This window comes from Mytilus trossulus, chromosome 7 (genome assembly GCF_036588685.1).
Source record: "Mytilus trossulus isolate FHL-02 chromosome 7, PNRI_Mtr1.1.1.hap1, whole genome shotgun sequence".
In the NCBI taxonomy this organism is placed as follows: Eukaryota; Metazoa; Mollusca; class Bivalvia; order Mytilida; family Mytilidae; genus Mytilus; species Mytilus trossulus.
The window spans coordinates 10794246-10813582 of NC_086379.1; the positions used below are offsets into that span (position 1 = coordinate 10794246).

The window sequence follows — 19337 nt, forward strand, 5'->3', positions numbered from 1 at the left end:
TCCTTATTCCTTTTTATTTAGTGGTTTTTGCTTTTTAATATTAAGGATGAAAACCGAGACTAATTATAACATGTACAATTACAATGGTTTTGAAAATTCAATTAAATATAAATTTGATAATCATGGTATTATGGATGTATTCTTCTGACTTTTCAGTCTGTTTCAGTCTCGTTGAAATCTCGTTCTTGAATTATTTTCAAAACATGTGATACAAAGTGGAAAATATCAAAGAATTTTAAAAAATTATAATCAAACATAACTCTGTGAAAAAAAAATGTGTATTTATAATTACAATGAATGGTTTTTGAGTAATCCAGTTTTCAAATTTTATGACCAATCTAGTCAGTATTTTTAGCCAAAATTTAGAGAAAATAGGTGAGGGATACAAAAAATGATTTCACAAGAATCATGTTCATCCATATCATTTTCAGAGGCAAATTTCACGATAATAGCCCCAAAATAGGTAAAAATTGATGAAAATTGAAAAATTATCAAAATTGGCCATTTTTAAAGGGCCGTAGCAAAAAAAAAAGTGCACCACCATATGATTTTTTCTTCACCAATTATTTTGTTGCAGTCTTATCAACCTGAAAATCAGGTTAAGAAAAAAAGTTTAATTCTAGATATTTTTGGCTCCTCAGAGGTGTACATCCTTAAAATGTTAAAAGACAAAACAATTATGTTGATTGATTAATAGATTCATGTCTTTGTTTACTCTATGTTTTAAACTTTTGTAATGTTATGTTCTGTATTCTGAACTATCTGTTATTTCAGACGGCTGTTGTACAGTACGGTCCTAGTTCTTTATCGGTAGAGATGTTTGCTACAGGACAGCACCATGATCTAAAAACAGAAATACAGGTCAAAGGCATCTACACAACAAAGGTAATGAAACTAAAGTTATTATTGTAGTGAGTTTAGTTATGGTGAGGAGGAAAAAGTTTTAAGCAGTTTTGAATAAACAGTGTATTGTAAGTTTTGAAATTTTTGTGGGCATTTATTATTGGGATTTTGAAATATTTAGAAAAATATGCAAGATTCAAATAGTGCTATTAAGAATTATTACACCCGTTCTACTGTTTTTGACAACTATCCAATTGCAATTTTCACATTAACATTTCCAAATTTTATTCATATTTATTTTTTTAAATAGTTAGACCTTTATTATTATTGTTTCACCAAAAAGATCATTCTGTTTTTAATTCTGTGACATTTGCAAGGAATCTATACAATAACAAAAGTCAAAATGAAGAAATAGAAAAAGAGGACCCAACATTGATGGAAGTTGACAGTTCTAACCACCTCGCCTGTTAGTTATTTTCTTGTAATCACAATTTTAAATCCTCAATTGAAACACTAACTGAAAAAAACAGTAAAACTGTATTATATTACAAAATTGAATATACTTTTGCTCAAATTTTGCTTTCTCTTTAGGATGCCTTGGCTTTGTGGAATGGTAGAAGAGTAATTACATATGACTATGCTCAAGACAAAGCATCAATAAAAGCTGCAGGTATTCATTTTTTTCATGCATGATATATCAATTGTTAGTTTTTACTAATTTCATTAGGGTGCGTAAAAATCTGTATACAAATTATTGATTGAAATCAATTGGAAAAGATTTGTCATAGGGGAAATTCGCCTAATTGCGGACAGCGGGGATATGCGGACGGAAAACGAATTTCACACTTTTCAATAAAATTTTGAGGAAAATAAAGAAAATAAATATATGAAAAAAAGGGTTTTGTTTTTTATTGACGCTTTATTTTGTTGCAATGATAATATCATGTTCATAACTTACGATTTACTTTCATGCCATGTGATGGAAAGTACATGCTATAAATAGCTTATGCCAACATGTTCGAAACCCGGGAAATTTGGGAAAAATCCAAAGTCATCGTGTCACAGTCAATACACATTTATTCATGTAATTATGGTAATCTCATGTGTTGAAAAGAAAAAGGCAATTGCGTATTATATTCAAGAACACATTTCTGTTTACTCTTTTTACTGATTTGTCTAAATATGATTACAAAATATGGAAAAGCAAGTGTCCGCATTTACACTACCGAAAATAATGTGATAGCCGAAATGCGGACACAAGATTTTTTGAACACCATGTGTAGTGGTGCGATGTCAATACCATGATGTGGAACATACGCAAAATTATCTTAGTATCTTTATACATTTGTATATATACAGTAATAATGCGAATCAGATACATAAATATGATCTCAATAAAGATTTGGGTTGATTTGTTTTTATTTTATTGTTCAAATTACAAATATTATATGCATTTGGTAGTCTGATTTTTACTACAATTGCATACCTGTCAACTGACTGCTGACCCGAGAATTTCCCAATCATCTGAGGGGTCATCCCGGAGACCCGCCGGGTCATTGAATAATCCTGAAGAAATTTCGAAAATGACCCATTTTCACATGGATTTTTTAATAGCCTTTAGATTTATTTCGTAAGTGAATTTCCTTGGAAAAACCGGCAAATTCGTAATTCTTCCATGAACAGGAAGTTCAGCTAGCTGTGTAAACTGTCAAACTAAGTGACCTATTGAGTGCATGGCTTCACTTGGCAGCTTTGGTGTCAAACACTCTGTTAATTAACAAGTACCTTAATTAGCTTTAAGTTGTAGATAATTACACTGTGTGTTATAAACAACTGAAGTTACTTCCTGTTTTTTGTCAGCATTCAAAATTGTTCCTTATATTTATGTTTTTGGGGTAAAAAAGATTAAATCGAAAGCAAATAGAATGCAAATACATATTAAAATATTACTTTTCATGATTTTTATACCTTACTACAATAATAAAATAAATAGTTGAAATTTTTTTGATCTATACTTCCTATAACTGTTTAATTTTACTGTACTATACCAGAGACATATATACTCTCTAATTTCATTTCTCAGTGTGACAATTGATGGTAAAAGAGAGACGAAAGATACCAGAGGGACATTAATAAAGATAAAAAAAAATACCAGAGCGAGATTCAAATTCATAAATCGATAATAAACTGACCACGCAATGGCTATAAATGAGTTAAACAATAGTACACATGACACAACGTAGAAAACTAAAGAATAAACAGCACGAACCCCACATCAAATATGTAAGGGCTGATTAGTCAGGCAATGACTTAAAATACATGCATGTTTAGAATAGACACCAAATTGCACACATCTTCACTAGGTAAAAAAATGAAAAACGTCCTGCTCAAAGCTGGGTTTTTAAGTCTATCTCTCTCTGTCATTACAGAATGTCTACAGGTTTCGGACTTTTTGCAAAAGCAAATGGAATGAAATCAAATGTACCTAAAATATTTGCCAAAATTTAATTGCAACAATTTCTCGAAGAAGAGTGGCTGTTTGAAAATGATGCTGTTTGCTGTTTATTCATGAAATTATTATGTTTATCAAAACATGTATATGTATTAACACTACTATGCGAAATGATTGAAAGTGATAAAGAAAATGAACCCAGCAGCATTGTGTTTATTGCTAGACAATTAGGTAGAAGAGATAAAGAGTTGGACATTTTTAATACAGAAGAGACATACGAACTTATTTATATCAAGGACATTATTTTGGAGGAATGATTCAGTATATAAAACTTTTTAAAATATGATCAAATTAAATACCATTTCATCGGCTTTAATGATCTCTTTTGACTTCCTGCAAGCGTACAATAGTAATGGCATTGTTTATTCATTCGTCTGTCTGTCTGTCCGTCTCTGTCATGAAAAAAATCCGATGAATCGGAAAACAAACATAAACAAGGAAACTGACAAAGTTAAGAAAAGACACCATCGGTCATTTAAAAAAAAATAGAAATGCGCCACAAGAAAATCGAAATTAATGGAGATTCTTCAATTGGGATTTAAAAAGGTTGTGTATGATCACTATCCATCAAAGTACATTTAAGATAAATTGGTGAATGAATCTTGAATAGACAGGCCGATGGATAAGTAATTTTGTATCTTGCCTTGTAATTATGTCTAAACCCATCTATGTTTATCCCTGTTTACTTTTCCTCTATTTAAATGAAATTTGAAATATTTTTGTATGAAAAGAACAAAGACAAAACTGAATCGATTTCTATACATATATTGTCAAACTGTGTGCATAACAATCTTAAAGGCATCGTCCTATAATTCATCTGAAGTCTGTGTCTTATTCTACGTAAAATATGAATGAAACAACACCATAGTATAAGAACCAGCACGAGGTACCACACATGTTCTTCATACGCTATTCATTTTATCTAAAAACAGCTAGTGTGAAAAATTCAAAGATACTGAGAAAAAAAAATCGACCCAAAAAAAAACAGAAAACATATAACAAAAAAAATAAAATTATATATCAATATACTAAATAAATAAATGATTGGGAATACGTTAAAGTAATAAAAAGTCAAGAGAATTTCAGAACGCAATTTGGTTCCGAACAATATCTATCACGCTTTGTGCATGCAGACTCCACGCGGCCTTCACGTGATTTTACTATTTTTAGAATAATTGCATAGTAACCAAATGCACTTGATTCAACCTTTACTAATTATGCAACATTTTTGACCTGGTCGTGATTAATGTCCTATAATAAGAACCCATGCAGCTTTCACCTGATTCTCTATTTATAGAAAAATGTCAGAGTAACCTGTCCATATGAACTTGATTGATTCTTATCATGTTATTTATATGGAGCGCCTAAATAAATATCTTATTAACAGAATTTGTAGTGTCAGAAGTTAATCTATATTTATTTATTTATGGCATCTTAAACTGTAAATGCATACTATACGCTGTTATACCCCAATATAAAAAATAGAACAAAAATAATGAATACAGACCAATGACATGATAATGGGAAGCATACAGAAATTCGCGACTTCCATCGAAACAGTCTTTAAGCAACAGTTGCTATTAGCTCATTGATGAAGGTCGAAAATGCTTCATTTTACATATTTTTTAGAGCAACTTCTAAATATAATGCATTTGGTTTCGCTCATTGTTGAAGGCCGTAAATGCTTCACTTTTCATATTTTTTGAACAAATTCGAACTAAATATAATGCATGTGATTTTTCTCATTGTTGAAGGCCGCAAATGCTTCACTTTTCAAATTTTGCTGTGTCCATATCAACGGCAGCCATTTTGACCTTTTTCAAAAGAGATGTCAAAAACATTTCACTTAAGTCTAATATTCTGTCAGAACATGCTACTTTTACGTTGTTCCCCCAAAGGTTTCACTTTTTTTGCTGCATGCAAACTCCAAGCAGCCTTCACTTGATTTTCAGAATTTTGAGATTGAAAAATCCCGATGTATCCGAGTATTTAAGAACAATCCCGAAACAACCGAATGAACTTTCGTCCGGCTTTATTATACTAAATAAATAAATGATTGGGAATACGTTAAAGTAATAAAAAGTCAAGAGAATTTCAGAACGCAATTTGGTTCCGAACAATATCTATCACGCTTTGTGCATGCAGACTCCACGCGGCCTTCACGTGATTTTACTATTTTTAGAATAATTGCATAGTAACCAAATGCACTTGATTCAACCTTTACTAATTATGCAACATTTTTGACCTGGTCGTGATTAATGTCCTATAATAAGAACCCATGCAGCTTTCACCTGATTCTCTATTTATAGAAAAATGTCAGAGTAACCTGTCCATATGAACTTGATTGATTCTTATCATGTTATTTATATGGAGCGCCTAAATAAATATCTTATTAACAGAATTTGTAGTGTCAGAAGTTAATCTATATTTATTTATTTATGGCATCTTAAACTGTAAATGCATACTATACGCTGTTATACCCCAATATAAAAAATAGAACAAAAATAATGAATACAGACCAATGACATGATAATGGGAAGCATACAGAAATTCGCGACTTCCATCGAAACAGTCTTTAAGCAACAGTTGCTATTAGCTCATTGGTGAAGGTCGAAAATGCTTCATTTTACATATTTTTTAGAGCAACTTCTAAATATAATGCATTTGGTTTCGCTCATTGTTGAAGGCCGTAAATGCTTCACTTTTCATATTTTTTGAACAAATTCGAACTAAATATAATACATGTGATTTTTCTCATTGTTGAAGGCCGCAAATGCTTCACTTTTCAAATTTTGCTGTGTCCATATCAACGGCAGCCATTTTGACCTTTTTCAAAAGAGATGTCAAAAACATTTCACTTAAGTCTAATATTCTGTCAGAACATGCTACTTTTACGTTGTTCCCCCAAAGGTTTCACTTTTTTTGCTGCATGCAAACTCCAAGCAGCCTTCACTTGATTTTCAGAATTTTGAGATTGAAAAATCCCGATGTATCCGAGTATTTAAGAACAATCCCGAAACAACCGAATGAACTTTCGTCCGGCTTTATTATATATCAATATACTAAATAAATAAATGATTGGGAATACGTTAAAGTAATAAAAAGTCAAGAGAATTTCAGAACGCAATTTGGTTCCGAACAATATCTATCACGCTTTGTGCATGCAGACTCCACGCGGCCTTCACGTGATTTTACTATTTTTAGAATAATTGCATAGTAACCAAATGCACTTGATTCAACCTTTACTAATTATGCAACATTTTTGACCTGGTCGTGATTAATGTCCTATAATAAGAACCCATGCAGCTTTCACCTGATTCTCTATTTATAGAAAAATGTCAGAGTAACCTGTCCATATGAACTTGATTGATTCTTATCATGTTATTTATATGGAGCGCCTAAATAAATATCTTATTAACAGAATTTGTAGTGTCAGAAGTTAATCTATATTTATTTATTTATGGCATCTTAAACTGTAAATGCATACTATACGCTGTTATACCCCAATATAAAAAATAGAACAAAAATAATGAATACAGACCAATGACATGATAATGGGAAGCATACAGAAATTCGCGACTTCCATCGAAACAGTCTTTAAGCAACAGTTGCTATTAGCTCATTGATGAAGGTCGAAAATGCTTCATTTTACATATTTTTTAGAGCAACTTCTAAATATAATGCATTTGGTTTCGCTCATTGTTGAAGGCCGTAAATGCTTCACTTTTCATATTTTTTGAACAAATTCGAACTAAATATAATGCATGTGATTTTTCTCATTGTTGAAGGCCGCAAATGCTTCACTTTTCAAATTTTGCTGTGTCCATATCAACGGCAGCCATTTTGACCTTTTTCAAAAGAGATGTCAAAAACATTTCACTTAAGTCTAATATTCTGTCAGAACATGCTACTTTTACGTTGTTCCCCCAAAGGTTTCACTTTTTTTGCTGCATGCAAACTCCAAGCAGCCTTCACTTGATTTTCAGAATTTTGAGATTGAAAAATCCCGATGTATCCGAGTATTTAAGAACAATCCCGAAACAACCGAATGAACTTTCGTCCGGCTTTATTATACTAAATAAATAAATGATTGGGAATACGTTAAAGTAATAAAAAGTCAAGAGAATTTCAGAACGCAATTTGGTTCCGAACAATATCTATCACGCTTTGTGCATGCAGACTCCACGCGGCCTTCACGTGATTTTACTATTTTTAGAATAATTGCATAGTAACCAAATGCACTTGATTCAACCTTTACTAATTATGCAACATTTTTGACCTGGTCGTGATTAATGTCCTATAATAAGAACCCATGCAGCTTTCACCTGATTCTCTATTTATAGAAAAATGTCAGAGTAACCTGTCCATATGAACTTGATTGATTCTTATCATGTTATTTATATGGAGCGCCTAAATAAATATCTTATTAACAGAATTTGTAGTGTCAGAAGTTAATCTATATTTATTTATTTATGGCATCTTAAACTGTAAATGCATACTATACGCTGTTATACCCCAATATAAAAAATAGAACAAAAATAATGAATACAGACCAATGACATGATAATGGGAAGCATACAGAAATTCGCGACTTCCATCGAAACAGTCTTTAAGCAACAGTTGCTATTAGCTCATTGGTGAAGGTCGAAAATGCTTCATTTTACATATTTTTTAGAGCAACTTCTAAATATAATGCATTTGGTTTCGCTCATTGTTGAAGGCCGTAAATGCTTCACTTTTCATATTTTTTTAACAAATTCGAACTAAATATAATACATGTGATTTTTCTCATTGTTGAAGGCCGCAAATGCTTCACTTTTCAAATTTTGCTGTGTCCATATCAACGGCAGCCATTTTGACCTTTTTCAAAAGAGATGTCAAAAACATTTCACTTAAGTCTAATATTCTGTCAGAACATGCTACTTTTACGTTGTTCCCCCAAAGGTTTCACTTTTTTTGCTGCATGCAAACTCCAAGCAGCCTTCACTTGATTTTCAGAATTTTGAGATTGAAAAATCCCGATGTATCCGAGTATTTAAGAACAATCCCGAAACAACCGAATGAACTTTCGTCCGGCTTTATTATATATCAATATACTAAATAAATAAATGATTGGGAATACGTTAAAGTAATAAGAAGTCAAGAGAATTTCAGAACGCAATTTGGTTCCGAACAATATCTATCACGCTTTGTGCATGCAGACTCCACGCGGCCTTCACGTGATTTTACTATTTTTAGAATAATTGCATAGTAACCAAATGCACTTGATTCAACCTTTACTAATTATGCAACATTTTTGACCTGGTCGTGATTAATGTCCTATAATAAGAACCCATGCAGCTTTCACCTGATTCTCTATTTATAGAAAAATGTCAGAGTAACCTGTCCATATGAACTTGATTGATTCTTATCATGTTATTTATATGGAGCGCCTAAATAAATATCTTATTAACAGAATTTGTAGTGTCAGAAGTTAATCTATATTTATTTATTTATGGCATCTTAAACTGTAAATGCATACTATACGCTGTTATACCCCAATATAAAAAATAGAACAAAAATAATGAATACAGACCAATGACATGATAATGGGAAGCATACAGAAATTCGCGACTTCCATCGAAACAGTCTTTAAGCAACAGTTGCTATTAGCTCATTGGTGAAGGTCGAAAATGCTTCATTTTACATATTTTTTAGAGCAACTTCTAAATATAATGCATTTGGTTTCGCTCATTGTTGAAGGCCGTAAATGCTTCACTTTTCATATTTTTTGAACAAATTCGAACTAAATATAATGCATGTGATTTTTCTCATTGTTGAAGGCCGCAAATGCTTCACTTTTCAAATTTTGCTGTGTCCATATCAACGGCAGCCATTTTGACCTTTTTCAAAAGAGATGTCAAAAACATTTCACTTAAGTCTAATATTCTGTCAGAACATGCTACTTTTACGTTGTTCCCCCAAAGGTTTCACTTTTTTTGCTGCATGCAAACTCCAAGCAGCCTTCACTTGATTTTCAGAATTTTGAGATTGAAAAATCCCGATGTATCCGAGTATTTAAGAACAATCCCGAAACAACCGAATGAACTTTCGTCCGGCTTTATTATATATCAATATACTAAATAAATAAATGATTGGGAATACGTTAAAGTAATAAAAAGTCAAGAGAATTTCAGAACGCAATTTGGTTCCGAACAATATCTATCACGCTTTGTGCATGCAGACTCCACGCGGCCTTCACGTGATTTTACTATTTTTAGAATAATTGCATAGTAACCAAATGCACTTGATTCAACCTTTACTAATTATGCAACATTTTCGAATAATTCTCTAGAAAATATTTCAATAGGTTCTAAAATTTATACACACTGTAGTTATTAATAGATAAATAAAATAATATCTTGTACCCTTTAATACATCCAATCACAGCGTTCTTAAGTTGACTTCCTACGCCCTGTCTTGGGTACACAAAAGGCCAACCTAATGCTGGGAAAATGTAATACTACCGTTTTCCCTATACATCAAACATCATGAAATTGAATATTTTGTCCAGAACTATACGAATGAAAATTATAATAGATCCAAATTTTATTCAAATTGTACTATAGAGAAACCGAAGTTTTTTCTCTTGATTTATTTACATAAACTTATTAAATCAGCTGCAGCATTACTATTGCAGCATTACTATTATATGTAGACCTTCATTGCATAAAACAATGGAAATAACATTGTATATTGATATAAACGATCAACTTGTAAAAATGAAATAAAATAAAAACAAAAAATTGGAAATAAAGATACAATTACAATCAGCAGGGCTCCACATTGAGGAGTGTTACCAAATAAATATCAAGCCCAAAGACGTCTTATCCTCTAGAACTACTTGATTTTAAAGTGATTATGAAACTAAAAAATGATAGAAACGAATACCATGCGATTTGAAATCACCAAAGCATCATGTATATTTGCATGTACATGTATGCATCTTGATAGACAATAGGCACAAAAGAATTTGTCACGGTCAGCACAAAATAGCTCCTGCTTGTAAATAGCACCTGCTTCTTATATCATTTAATAATTTACATTTTTGAGATATTTATACTTTTGATTATTATTATTTCACCTTTCCACGTGTATTACAAGTTTACGTGCGAAAACATGGTTTAAGATGCAATGAAAGGGTATTCATGAAAGGTATAGAAAGACATAGAAATTTCGTTTTGAATGGCAAGTGTAGTTAAAAAAATAAGTGTCCGCAATTTGACGACAATGTGTCCGTATTTTAACTCCCTATGTCCGCATTTACACGACAGCGCATTTCCGCGGGTTTTAAGTATTTTCAATCTACCAATCAAGAGAGGTGACATAAAACCGCGGGAAATAGTCCGTTTGATACCCCTCTATCCTTTCCTGTCCAGTGCAACCACCAGTATGTCCGCATTTGGCCTCCACGGTATCCAAACTTCCAGATTTTAAAAAGTGTCCGCAATTAGGCGAATTTCCCCTACTTCATTTTCGATAATGATTTGTAAAATGTATAATATGTAAAATTTTATTTTATTTGAATAAAACTGTGATTTATTTCTACTTTCAATAATTTTGAATATTCTAACTGGGTTAACAGTTTAATATTCTATATTTCAGCCCAGTTAAATGTTACAAGATTTAGAATCTTAAAATTAATATTTCAGGAACATTTACAACTGAAGCTATGGAGGTTTGCTTATATGAGCAAAATGTGTATTGCATAGAACCAGGGAAAGTACAAGTTAGAACTCATCAGGTAGAGTATTGAATGATTTTTTTTTAAATCTTGCACAATTTCCTTAAAAAATGTAAAAAAAAAAAAAAAATTCATTGAATTTTTTTTTTTGTAATTCAGGTCCAATAACAAAAATAGATTAAGTATAGATAATCAGGTTTTTGCACATCAATATCGTAAAATATCAGCCTTGAACATTTTTGGGTGTGAAGGCACCAAACAAGCTAAAAAGCTCCACATTGTGTTGAGCAGTTGATATTTTAAGGTACGAAGAAAACCTGATTACTGTAAACCAACTTATTTTTGCGAGCGATTTATTTTCGCGACTTTTGCAAGTAGAAAATAAATGCGAATATAAATCGTCACGATATGTAGAACTTAGATCTTTCCTTATTAAACTTAATCCAGAAATGAGAAAATCGCAAAATTAAGTAGCCGCGAAATAATTTTCAAAGGGTAAAACGTGAAATAAAGTATCCGCGAATAAAAGTTTGTTTACAGTATCAGTTTATAGTTCTATTACTGATCTTTTCATTCTCCCTTGAGACAGATTATCACTTGGCAATAGCAAGCTTGATAACATTTCCTCAGACATTGTGACGTCTGATAATAAATGCTCTTGTCTCAAAACTGGTTACAGCTCGACCAGGGTGATATAGGCGTAAGGAAGGATGATCCATTTCCTCTATCAGCTGCTATTCAGTTTGTTAACAAACTTTAAACAAACCCCTATTTTTAAAATCTTTGAACAACGTTCTATAATATTAAGACTTGTCGAGAAAGAATTTGCAAATCAGAATACCAAACTAACTTTAGATGGCGTTCATTATCACTGAACTAGTATATATTTGTTTAGGGGCCAGCTGAAGGACGCCTCCGGGTGCGGGAATTTCTCGCTACATTGAAGACCTGTTGGTGACCTTCTGCTGTTGTATTTTTTTATTTTGGTCGGGTTGTTGTCTCTTTGACACATTCCCCATTTCCATTCTCAATTTTATCATAATAATGTATTTTTCATATTGTAGGGAACCGTAAAACAAGTATTGAATTTCAATGAAGTAGAAGGACAGCCTGCCAGTATAGATGTATGTGCCAACTATCTGGTTATAGCTACAAGTAATGGAATTGTTAGAGTTTATGATCTCTCTAGAAGGTAAAGTTACATTGCCATGGTTACTATAGTAACTATATACAACCAAAGTTCATTCTGTTTACTATCTTCTATTTTGGACAGTATTCCAACTTCTGTGTCTTTGTTAAATTATTTACTTACATTTCGTGCAATTTTTCCAAGTTTGATGTTAGATATTTGTAGGGTAAAACTAAAATTTATATTTATGAACTGAAAAGTTAAATTTATTTTGACCTATTATTTAAAATCTTTGATGGTAATAGCACAATATACACTGTTATCACGCTCCTTGTTACTCAGTAAAGTAAAAGATTTCTGAAACCATATTTGCAGTAACACATATATTATTTGATTACAGGGAAGCCAAAGCTCATAGTCAGCCTAAGAACCTCAGTGAAGTGATACCAGGGTTTGGTGGTATTGTCTCATGTAAATGTAACTGTAATGGGACAAAAGTCAGTCTCATGGTCAGGATGGTAAGAGTCTCTTCATATATGTACAAAATATGAAAGGAAAAAAAATGATGATAAGGCACTGGTTTGGCCCTTTGAATTTGAAAATTTATTAAATAACACTGTTTGGATAAAATTGTGAATAGAAAAGGGAATGTGTCAAAGAGACAACAACCTGACCATAGAAAAGACAACAGCAGAAGGTCCCCAACAGGTCTTCAATGTAGCGAGAAATTCCCGCACCTGGAGGCGTCCTTCAGCTGGTCCCTAAACAAATATATACTAGTTCAGTGATAATGAACGCCATACTTAACTCCAAATTGTACACAAGAAACTAAAATTAAAATTAATTCAAGGCTAACAAAGACCAGAGGCTCCTGACTTGGGACAGTCCCAAAAATGCGGTGGGGTTAAACATGTTTATGAAATGTTTTCAAAACATTAGTCTGTCTCTATCAGTATTTATATTATTGAATTTGTCTTAAATATTTGTTTTAGAGCTTCAAACTTCTTCAGTTTAATGCAAAATTGCAAATACTGGCAACAAAATCTCATTTTGGGATCTTGTTGATATTATTTTAGCCGAGGTCTTATATACCAGCAGTGTTTCCCTAGAAAATTGGATTGGTTTTATTATTCCAAGTTTTAGATATTTTTTTTAATTTAAATTTCATTTCTTTATGAATACAAATTAACCTTATGAGAGTTAACCTGAGATGCATGTTATGTTAAAAAAAAATAAGTGTCTTAAACTATTAAATGAAATATGTTTTTTTTAGCATGATGGCCATGTGGATCCCAAGTTATATTTCTGGGATGTAGAGACAGATACAGTGACTTTCTTTAACTTTGAGTCAGGAAGAGGGGAACAGGATGATTATCCACCAGAACAGATAGAAGGGTTAGAGGTTGATACAAATGATGCTGAAAGGTAAATTTTATCCTTGGTCTACTATAAATTCATAGACCTACTATCACAGATATGATACATGCATTGCCTCTTACAATACTAGAAATGAACTTTGCTTTTGTTTTGTTGTGTTACTTATGTTTACTCAAACTAGAGCTTAATGATTCTATTGACCTCTCAACCTTTACCTACAAAGTTTAAAAATCATTACAAAAATAAAATACCATAAATTGGTACTGTTGTTTTGTCAATCTCCTTAAATAATCTAGCATACATTTATTAGCATAAGTCTATGTTTAATAATAAGCAAGATTACTTTACAAAATTCCAAAAGATATATTATATATTTTTTGGTAAAATTGAACTACTTTCAGTTGTTATAGATTAAAACACATGTTTTCTAGAGGTTATTGATGTGTTAACCGGGGCGATTAACTCACAAACTAAATAAAAGTCCTTCAGACTTGTACAGTTAGTAAGGAAGAGCCCCGGTTTACACATCAACAACCTCCTTATAATTCTGAAGCCAAATAGTCTAAATTTTTATTAACATTTTCTGTGTTAAAAGGTTACTATAATCACCATCACATGCACAACTGACAGGTCGTAACTAAGGAGTTGGCTGCCATATAGTCCAGTCAATCTAGCATAAATTTGACCGTAACCCAAAAGTATTTGCAACAGAAGATTTTTAAGTGTTAATCTTTAGCATTATACCCCAACTATACACAGAAATAAGTCCCATAAAATCTTACTTAAGGAAGACTGAAAAAATCACCATTTAAAATTCCTATGGAGATTTGCATTGAAAAGGGAGATAACTCTTGCAAAAAAGGCAGAAATATCACTTAAAATTGATACAAAATTATAATTTTACTGCTTCTAGTCATCAGAATGTATTGATTCTTGATTTTTTAGCAGACCTTTAGAGAATAACAAACAACTCTAAAGGTGTTTTCATATACATTTTACTAAGCTATAATCTAGATTTCGTAATTCATTAGTTGACCATTTATTGAATTTTTCAACATGTCAAGGTAAAGAATCTCAAATTAAATAAAAAACAATTAAGCATGTATTCTTCTTTTTATTGTTTGAAGTTTCTTTAGATAAGCAAGTTGCTGAAAAAATATATTATACAAATATAAACAATACCAATACCAATTTTTTACATTATTTTTTCAAAATGGTTACAAAGCTTCAAATTTGCAACTTCTTGAATGAAAAATGTATGAAAAAAATAAAACTACCCATAACACTTTGGTTTTGTACATTTTATGAGCAGAAGATTGTATAATTTAGTCAAATACAAACATACAACACCATCAAAGAATTATACTTTACATAAATTTCAAGAAAAACAACCAAAAACTAACCGAAAAAGACTCTTTTTGCAAGAGCTATCTCCCCTTCCAATGATAATTTCCATAGGAATTTAAAAATGCTGATTTTGAGTTTTCCTAAAGTTAGATTATATGGGACTTTTTTCTGTGTATATAAAGGGCATAATGCTATAGATTAGAACTAAAATATTTTCTGTTGCAATTAGTTTGAGGTTAAATCTTATAAATTTGACTGGACTAATATTGACTTTCTAATGTCCATAAATGTTACATAAATGCAACAGAATTTAAAATAAAATAACACCTACCTCTGAAACTTCATTTTAATGAGATATTATCTGAATTTGAAGCGCACATGTAACAAAATAATCTTACCCTTAGAAGTTTTCATTCGTATGACGTCTTGTTTGACCATGACGTAAATTTACCAATTCCTTCATGAAATTTTGCGGAATTTATTTAAATTTTATTTTTATACATCTTTGAAGCTAAAGTACATTTATTTATTTTATTGTTTTTTTGTTCTTTATGCATTAGAATAGAAACAACTGTTATGCATTTGTTTTTTAATCTCAATTTGCTGAAAATTAAAGTATTCCTGCAAGGATATGTATCGCACATGAATAGATTATGAAAGTAGTTTTGGAAACATGGTTTATTAAAGTGTAAACCAAGAGAAAAATTCTAATTGACCAATGCAATTCAAGTATTTATAGATATGCCAATCATATTAGAATTATATGTAATATATTCGATCTACTACATTACAGAGGGAAAACCCAAGCTGCTAAAGATATAGCAGGTAGAACTCCCATATCTCATCACTGGGATCATACAGAACCAAAGTTAATTATATGTCAGGCTCAAGTACTGGCTAGTGCTTTTGAGAAGAAAGAGAAGGAAGAGAAGAAGACTCACTCACTGTCTAAATCAATGGATGAAGGACCTGTAAGTCATAATGTTTGTAATGCATGATGGGAACATGACCTGAATACCTGTCATTGTGTAAACAGTGTAAAGGGAACCAGACAAGTAGACATTATGGTACTCTCTAAAAGTTGGTCATGTATATAAAAATGATGAACCTACAACGAAATAACAGAAGTTACCCACACCCAACATACTTTCTTTATAAGTTTGGCATAAATCAAACACTGTAAAGTCACTATAATTGGCTTAAAGCAATATTCGTAGATTTCGTGGGTAAAGAAAAATCACGAATTTAAATGTAAAGTGAAATACAAATTTTGCTGTAAGTTTAAATGCAGAATTTTGAAAACCATGAAATCAAATGTCTACAATAAATAAGTTTTCTTCAATCCAAGAAGATAAGTACCCATGAAAATAAAAAAATTAACAGAACACATACAACTGGTAATGACTCATTACCCATGGGCAAAAATTAACTTCCCTCATGACCTCTTATATTCGTTTTGATGGATTAGACCTAAGACAGCTGAATACAGAGCGTTTTTTTTCTATTTTAGGTTGAAGTTATGATTGTTTCGTTATTCTCTACCCCTGAGAATGGAACATTGATACAGGATAGTTTCCCAATGCCAGAACAGTTCCAAGCGTTACTTGGTGTAGAAGTGCCATATTACTACTTTGTTAAAAAGGTAAACAAAGATTGGAATGGATTTTGTATGTTATATAATGTAAAGGGCATACTATCAGCATATGCATGAACATAAAAAATATCAATAAAAAGTTGTAAATGGGAAAAAATGACTCATCAAAATTTCATTTGAAGATGTTTTTCTTGGATTTTACTTATAAATTTCAGGGGGCAACCAATACTTTTGACTAAAATAGATTTGGCTCTTTTAATTTTCATAAAATTTTGATAAAATATTAATACTGCACTGTTGACAAAAATTTACAAAACTTTAAGAAATTTGAACTGCACTGTTTACAGAAATATTTTTTTTGGATATATAGCAGTTTGACAGATATTAATTTTTATTATTGTGAATCTTGATATCTCATGACTAGCAGTATGTGACTAGATCATTCAGCTGAATTTTAAAGAGTCAACTCCCTAAGTTGTTCTGCACCCCCTCAATCATTCTGAAATTGTACAAGCTGTAACCATATAAGATCAAACACACACATAGATTTGATTTTAATAAATTTTGCAATCTACATTAAGTGTATGAACATGCAAGGTCAATAATGTTATTTGAAATGCCTAAACAATTAATTTTAACATCTGTTAAAAAAATCAAAGAAATTGAGGTTTAAAATTGACCTCCAATATTGTAAAAAATTATCAAGGTTTTGAATTTGATTTTTTATGCCACCTAGAGCATTATGTTTTTCAGTCTGTGCATCCGTCAGTTTGTTCATCAGTTCATTTGTCCTTTTGTCCCCCTTCAGGGTAAATTTTATGTTAAAGGTAGTTTTTGTTGAAGTTTAAGTCCAACCAACTTGAAACTTAGTACTCATGTTCCCTACACTATGATCTTTCTAATTTCAATGCAAAATTAGAGTTTTGACTCTAAATTCATGGTCCACTGAACATAGAAATGAGACAACAAGTGGGGTATCCATGTACTATTAACACATTCTTGTTTTTCTATATGTATATATATTACTATTATTTTGTCATGATATATATTAGTCATACAAAGTAACAGTAAGTATTTTATTTCTCTAAATGTAAAATTTTATCATCTTTTATTAAAGTTAGAATAGTGGTTTAAAATATTATTTGAATTCTTTTCATTATTGCAGAAAAAATAGTATTATTGTATTGAAAATGTAGACTGCTTTTATTGTTGTATATTCTTTTTAGATAAGAGGTTGTAGGTCTGAGAACAAACACTCATCTTAAAACTGAAATATCCAAAATATTATGTGTTTTAAAATTATTTAACAGCTGATTCAGCTTGTTCTTGTTCATTATTATATTTTATAATTGAACTTTTTTCGAAAATTACTATCTTAAAAAATAGTGTTTCAACTAGATGAGTACATATTTTCTGTGCTGTTCAGAGCTAACTATTTTAATTTATACCATATATGTAAAAGGTTTCTTCAAACCAGACACTTTATATATGCATGAGATGATTCATAATAAATAGACAGTAAAAGATTTTTATACCCCACCTATGATAGTAGAGGGGCATTATGTTTTCTGGTCTGTGCGTCCGTTCATCCGTCCGTCTGTCCCGCTTCAGGTTAAAGTTTTTGGTCAAGGTAGTTTTTAATGAAGTTGAAGTCCAATTGACTTCAAACTTAGTACACGTGTTCCTTATGATATGATCTTCCAAATTAGAGTTTTTATCCTAATGTCACGGTCCACTGAACATAGAAAATAATATTGCGAGTGGGGCATTAGTGTACTGAGGACACATTCTTGTTTTATTTTATTACATGATGAAATGATTATTATTAAATAGAATGAATTATACATGGATAGTATATTATATATACCAATTTGGACAGAGAGTTTTCTCATTGGCGCTCACATCTTCGTATATCAATATTCAAATTTGATTTCAGTTGTAGAGACATGAAATACTTATGTCATTCCCTTGTTATAAATAAGGCTGTACTTTTGATTTTAGGAATCAACTTTTACAAAAATTAATGTATGTAGTAGTTTGTTGGTGAATATATATCTGTGTACATTTAAATACCTGTCTGTTTATGTACACAAAATTTAACTGTCAACATATATAAAAATACCCTATTTTGTTTTGCCCACAAACTGTGAATCTGTTCTGTAATTCCTATGTAGTATTCAGTGTTAAAAACAAACTTAATTTCCCAATTCCTTTAATATTTTGAGGAAATATATGTGTGTATTAACATTTTACTGTGATTCAATGAATAATCTGTAAGACTTTAGTTATTGAGAGTATGGTTTAAGTATAAAACAAAGCGATATGGTATGATTGCAATGATAAAACTATCCACACAGGACCTTCTTGATTATTAATCCAAACTTACTCATGTTACTGTACATTGTTTATTTTTATCATAATCTGTACTTACCTGTCTGAAAAACATTTGCAATTACCCCTTATTAATCACTTGCAATCACTAAATTTTGATTTATCTCCCTTTAACGATCTCCTGAATAGAAGATCACTTTACCTTCAGTGGAAATGGCTACAGCCTGACTGCATTGTTTATCATTACTACCAATACTTAATTTCGTCGTGATGTCACTACCGGTTAGTTACCGAATCCGCCATCTTTGAGGGGTGAAGCTTTACCATAGATACCATTATAAGTAATGGGGCATCATAGGTAAGATATCTATATAAACAAGGTTAATTAGCAAGTGTGAGATTAGTCTAATTATTAATCAGGTGTTACAATGTCGTACAATTATCAAGAGAGTTTAAATGGTGAAGCATTAAGTCGTTATCA

General features: G+C 31.2%; 1 protein-coding gene across 3 annotated transcripts in view; it reads left to right on the forward strand.

Annotated features, from left to right (window-relative positions):
- Nucleotides 1-19337, forward strand: part of LOC134724623 (intraflagellar transport protein 140 homolog) — a 56025-nt gene that overhangs the window by 11343 nt on the left and 25345 nt on the right. For 2 of the 3 annotated variants that reach the window (XM_063587758.1, XM_063587759.1), the window contains exons 11-19: nucleotides 775-885; nucleotides 1435-1513; nucleotides 11047-11138; nucleotides 12143-12270; nucleotides 12608-12725; nucleotides 13481-13632; nucleotides 15725-15902; nucleotides 16442-16573; nucleotides 18527-18550. In XM_063587758.1, coding sequence (XP_063443828.1) covers nucleotides 775-885; nucleotides 1435-1513; nucleotides 11047-11138; nucleotides 12143-12270; nucleotides 12608-12725; nucleotides 13481-13632; nucleotides 15725-15902; nucleotides 16442-16573; nucleotides 18527-18550 — 1014 coding nt within the window. The remainder of the gene's footprint in view (nucleotides 1-774; nucleotides 886-1434; nucleotides 1514-11046; nucleotides 11139-12142; nucleotides 12271-12607; nucleotides 12726-13480; nucleotides 13633-15724; nucleotides 15903-16441; nucleotides 16574-18526; nucleotides 18551-19337) is intronic. The other variant, XM_063587760.1, reaches the window with a different exon arrangement.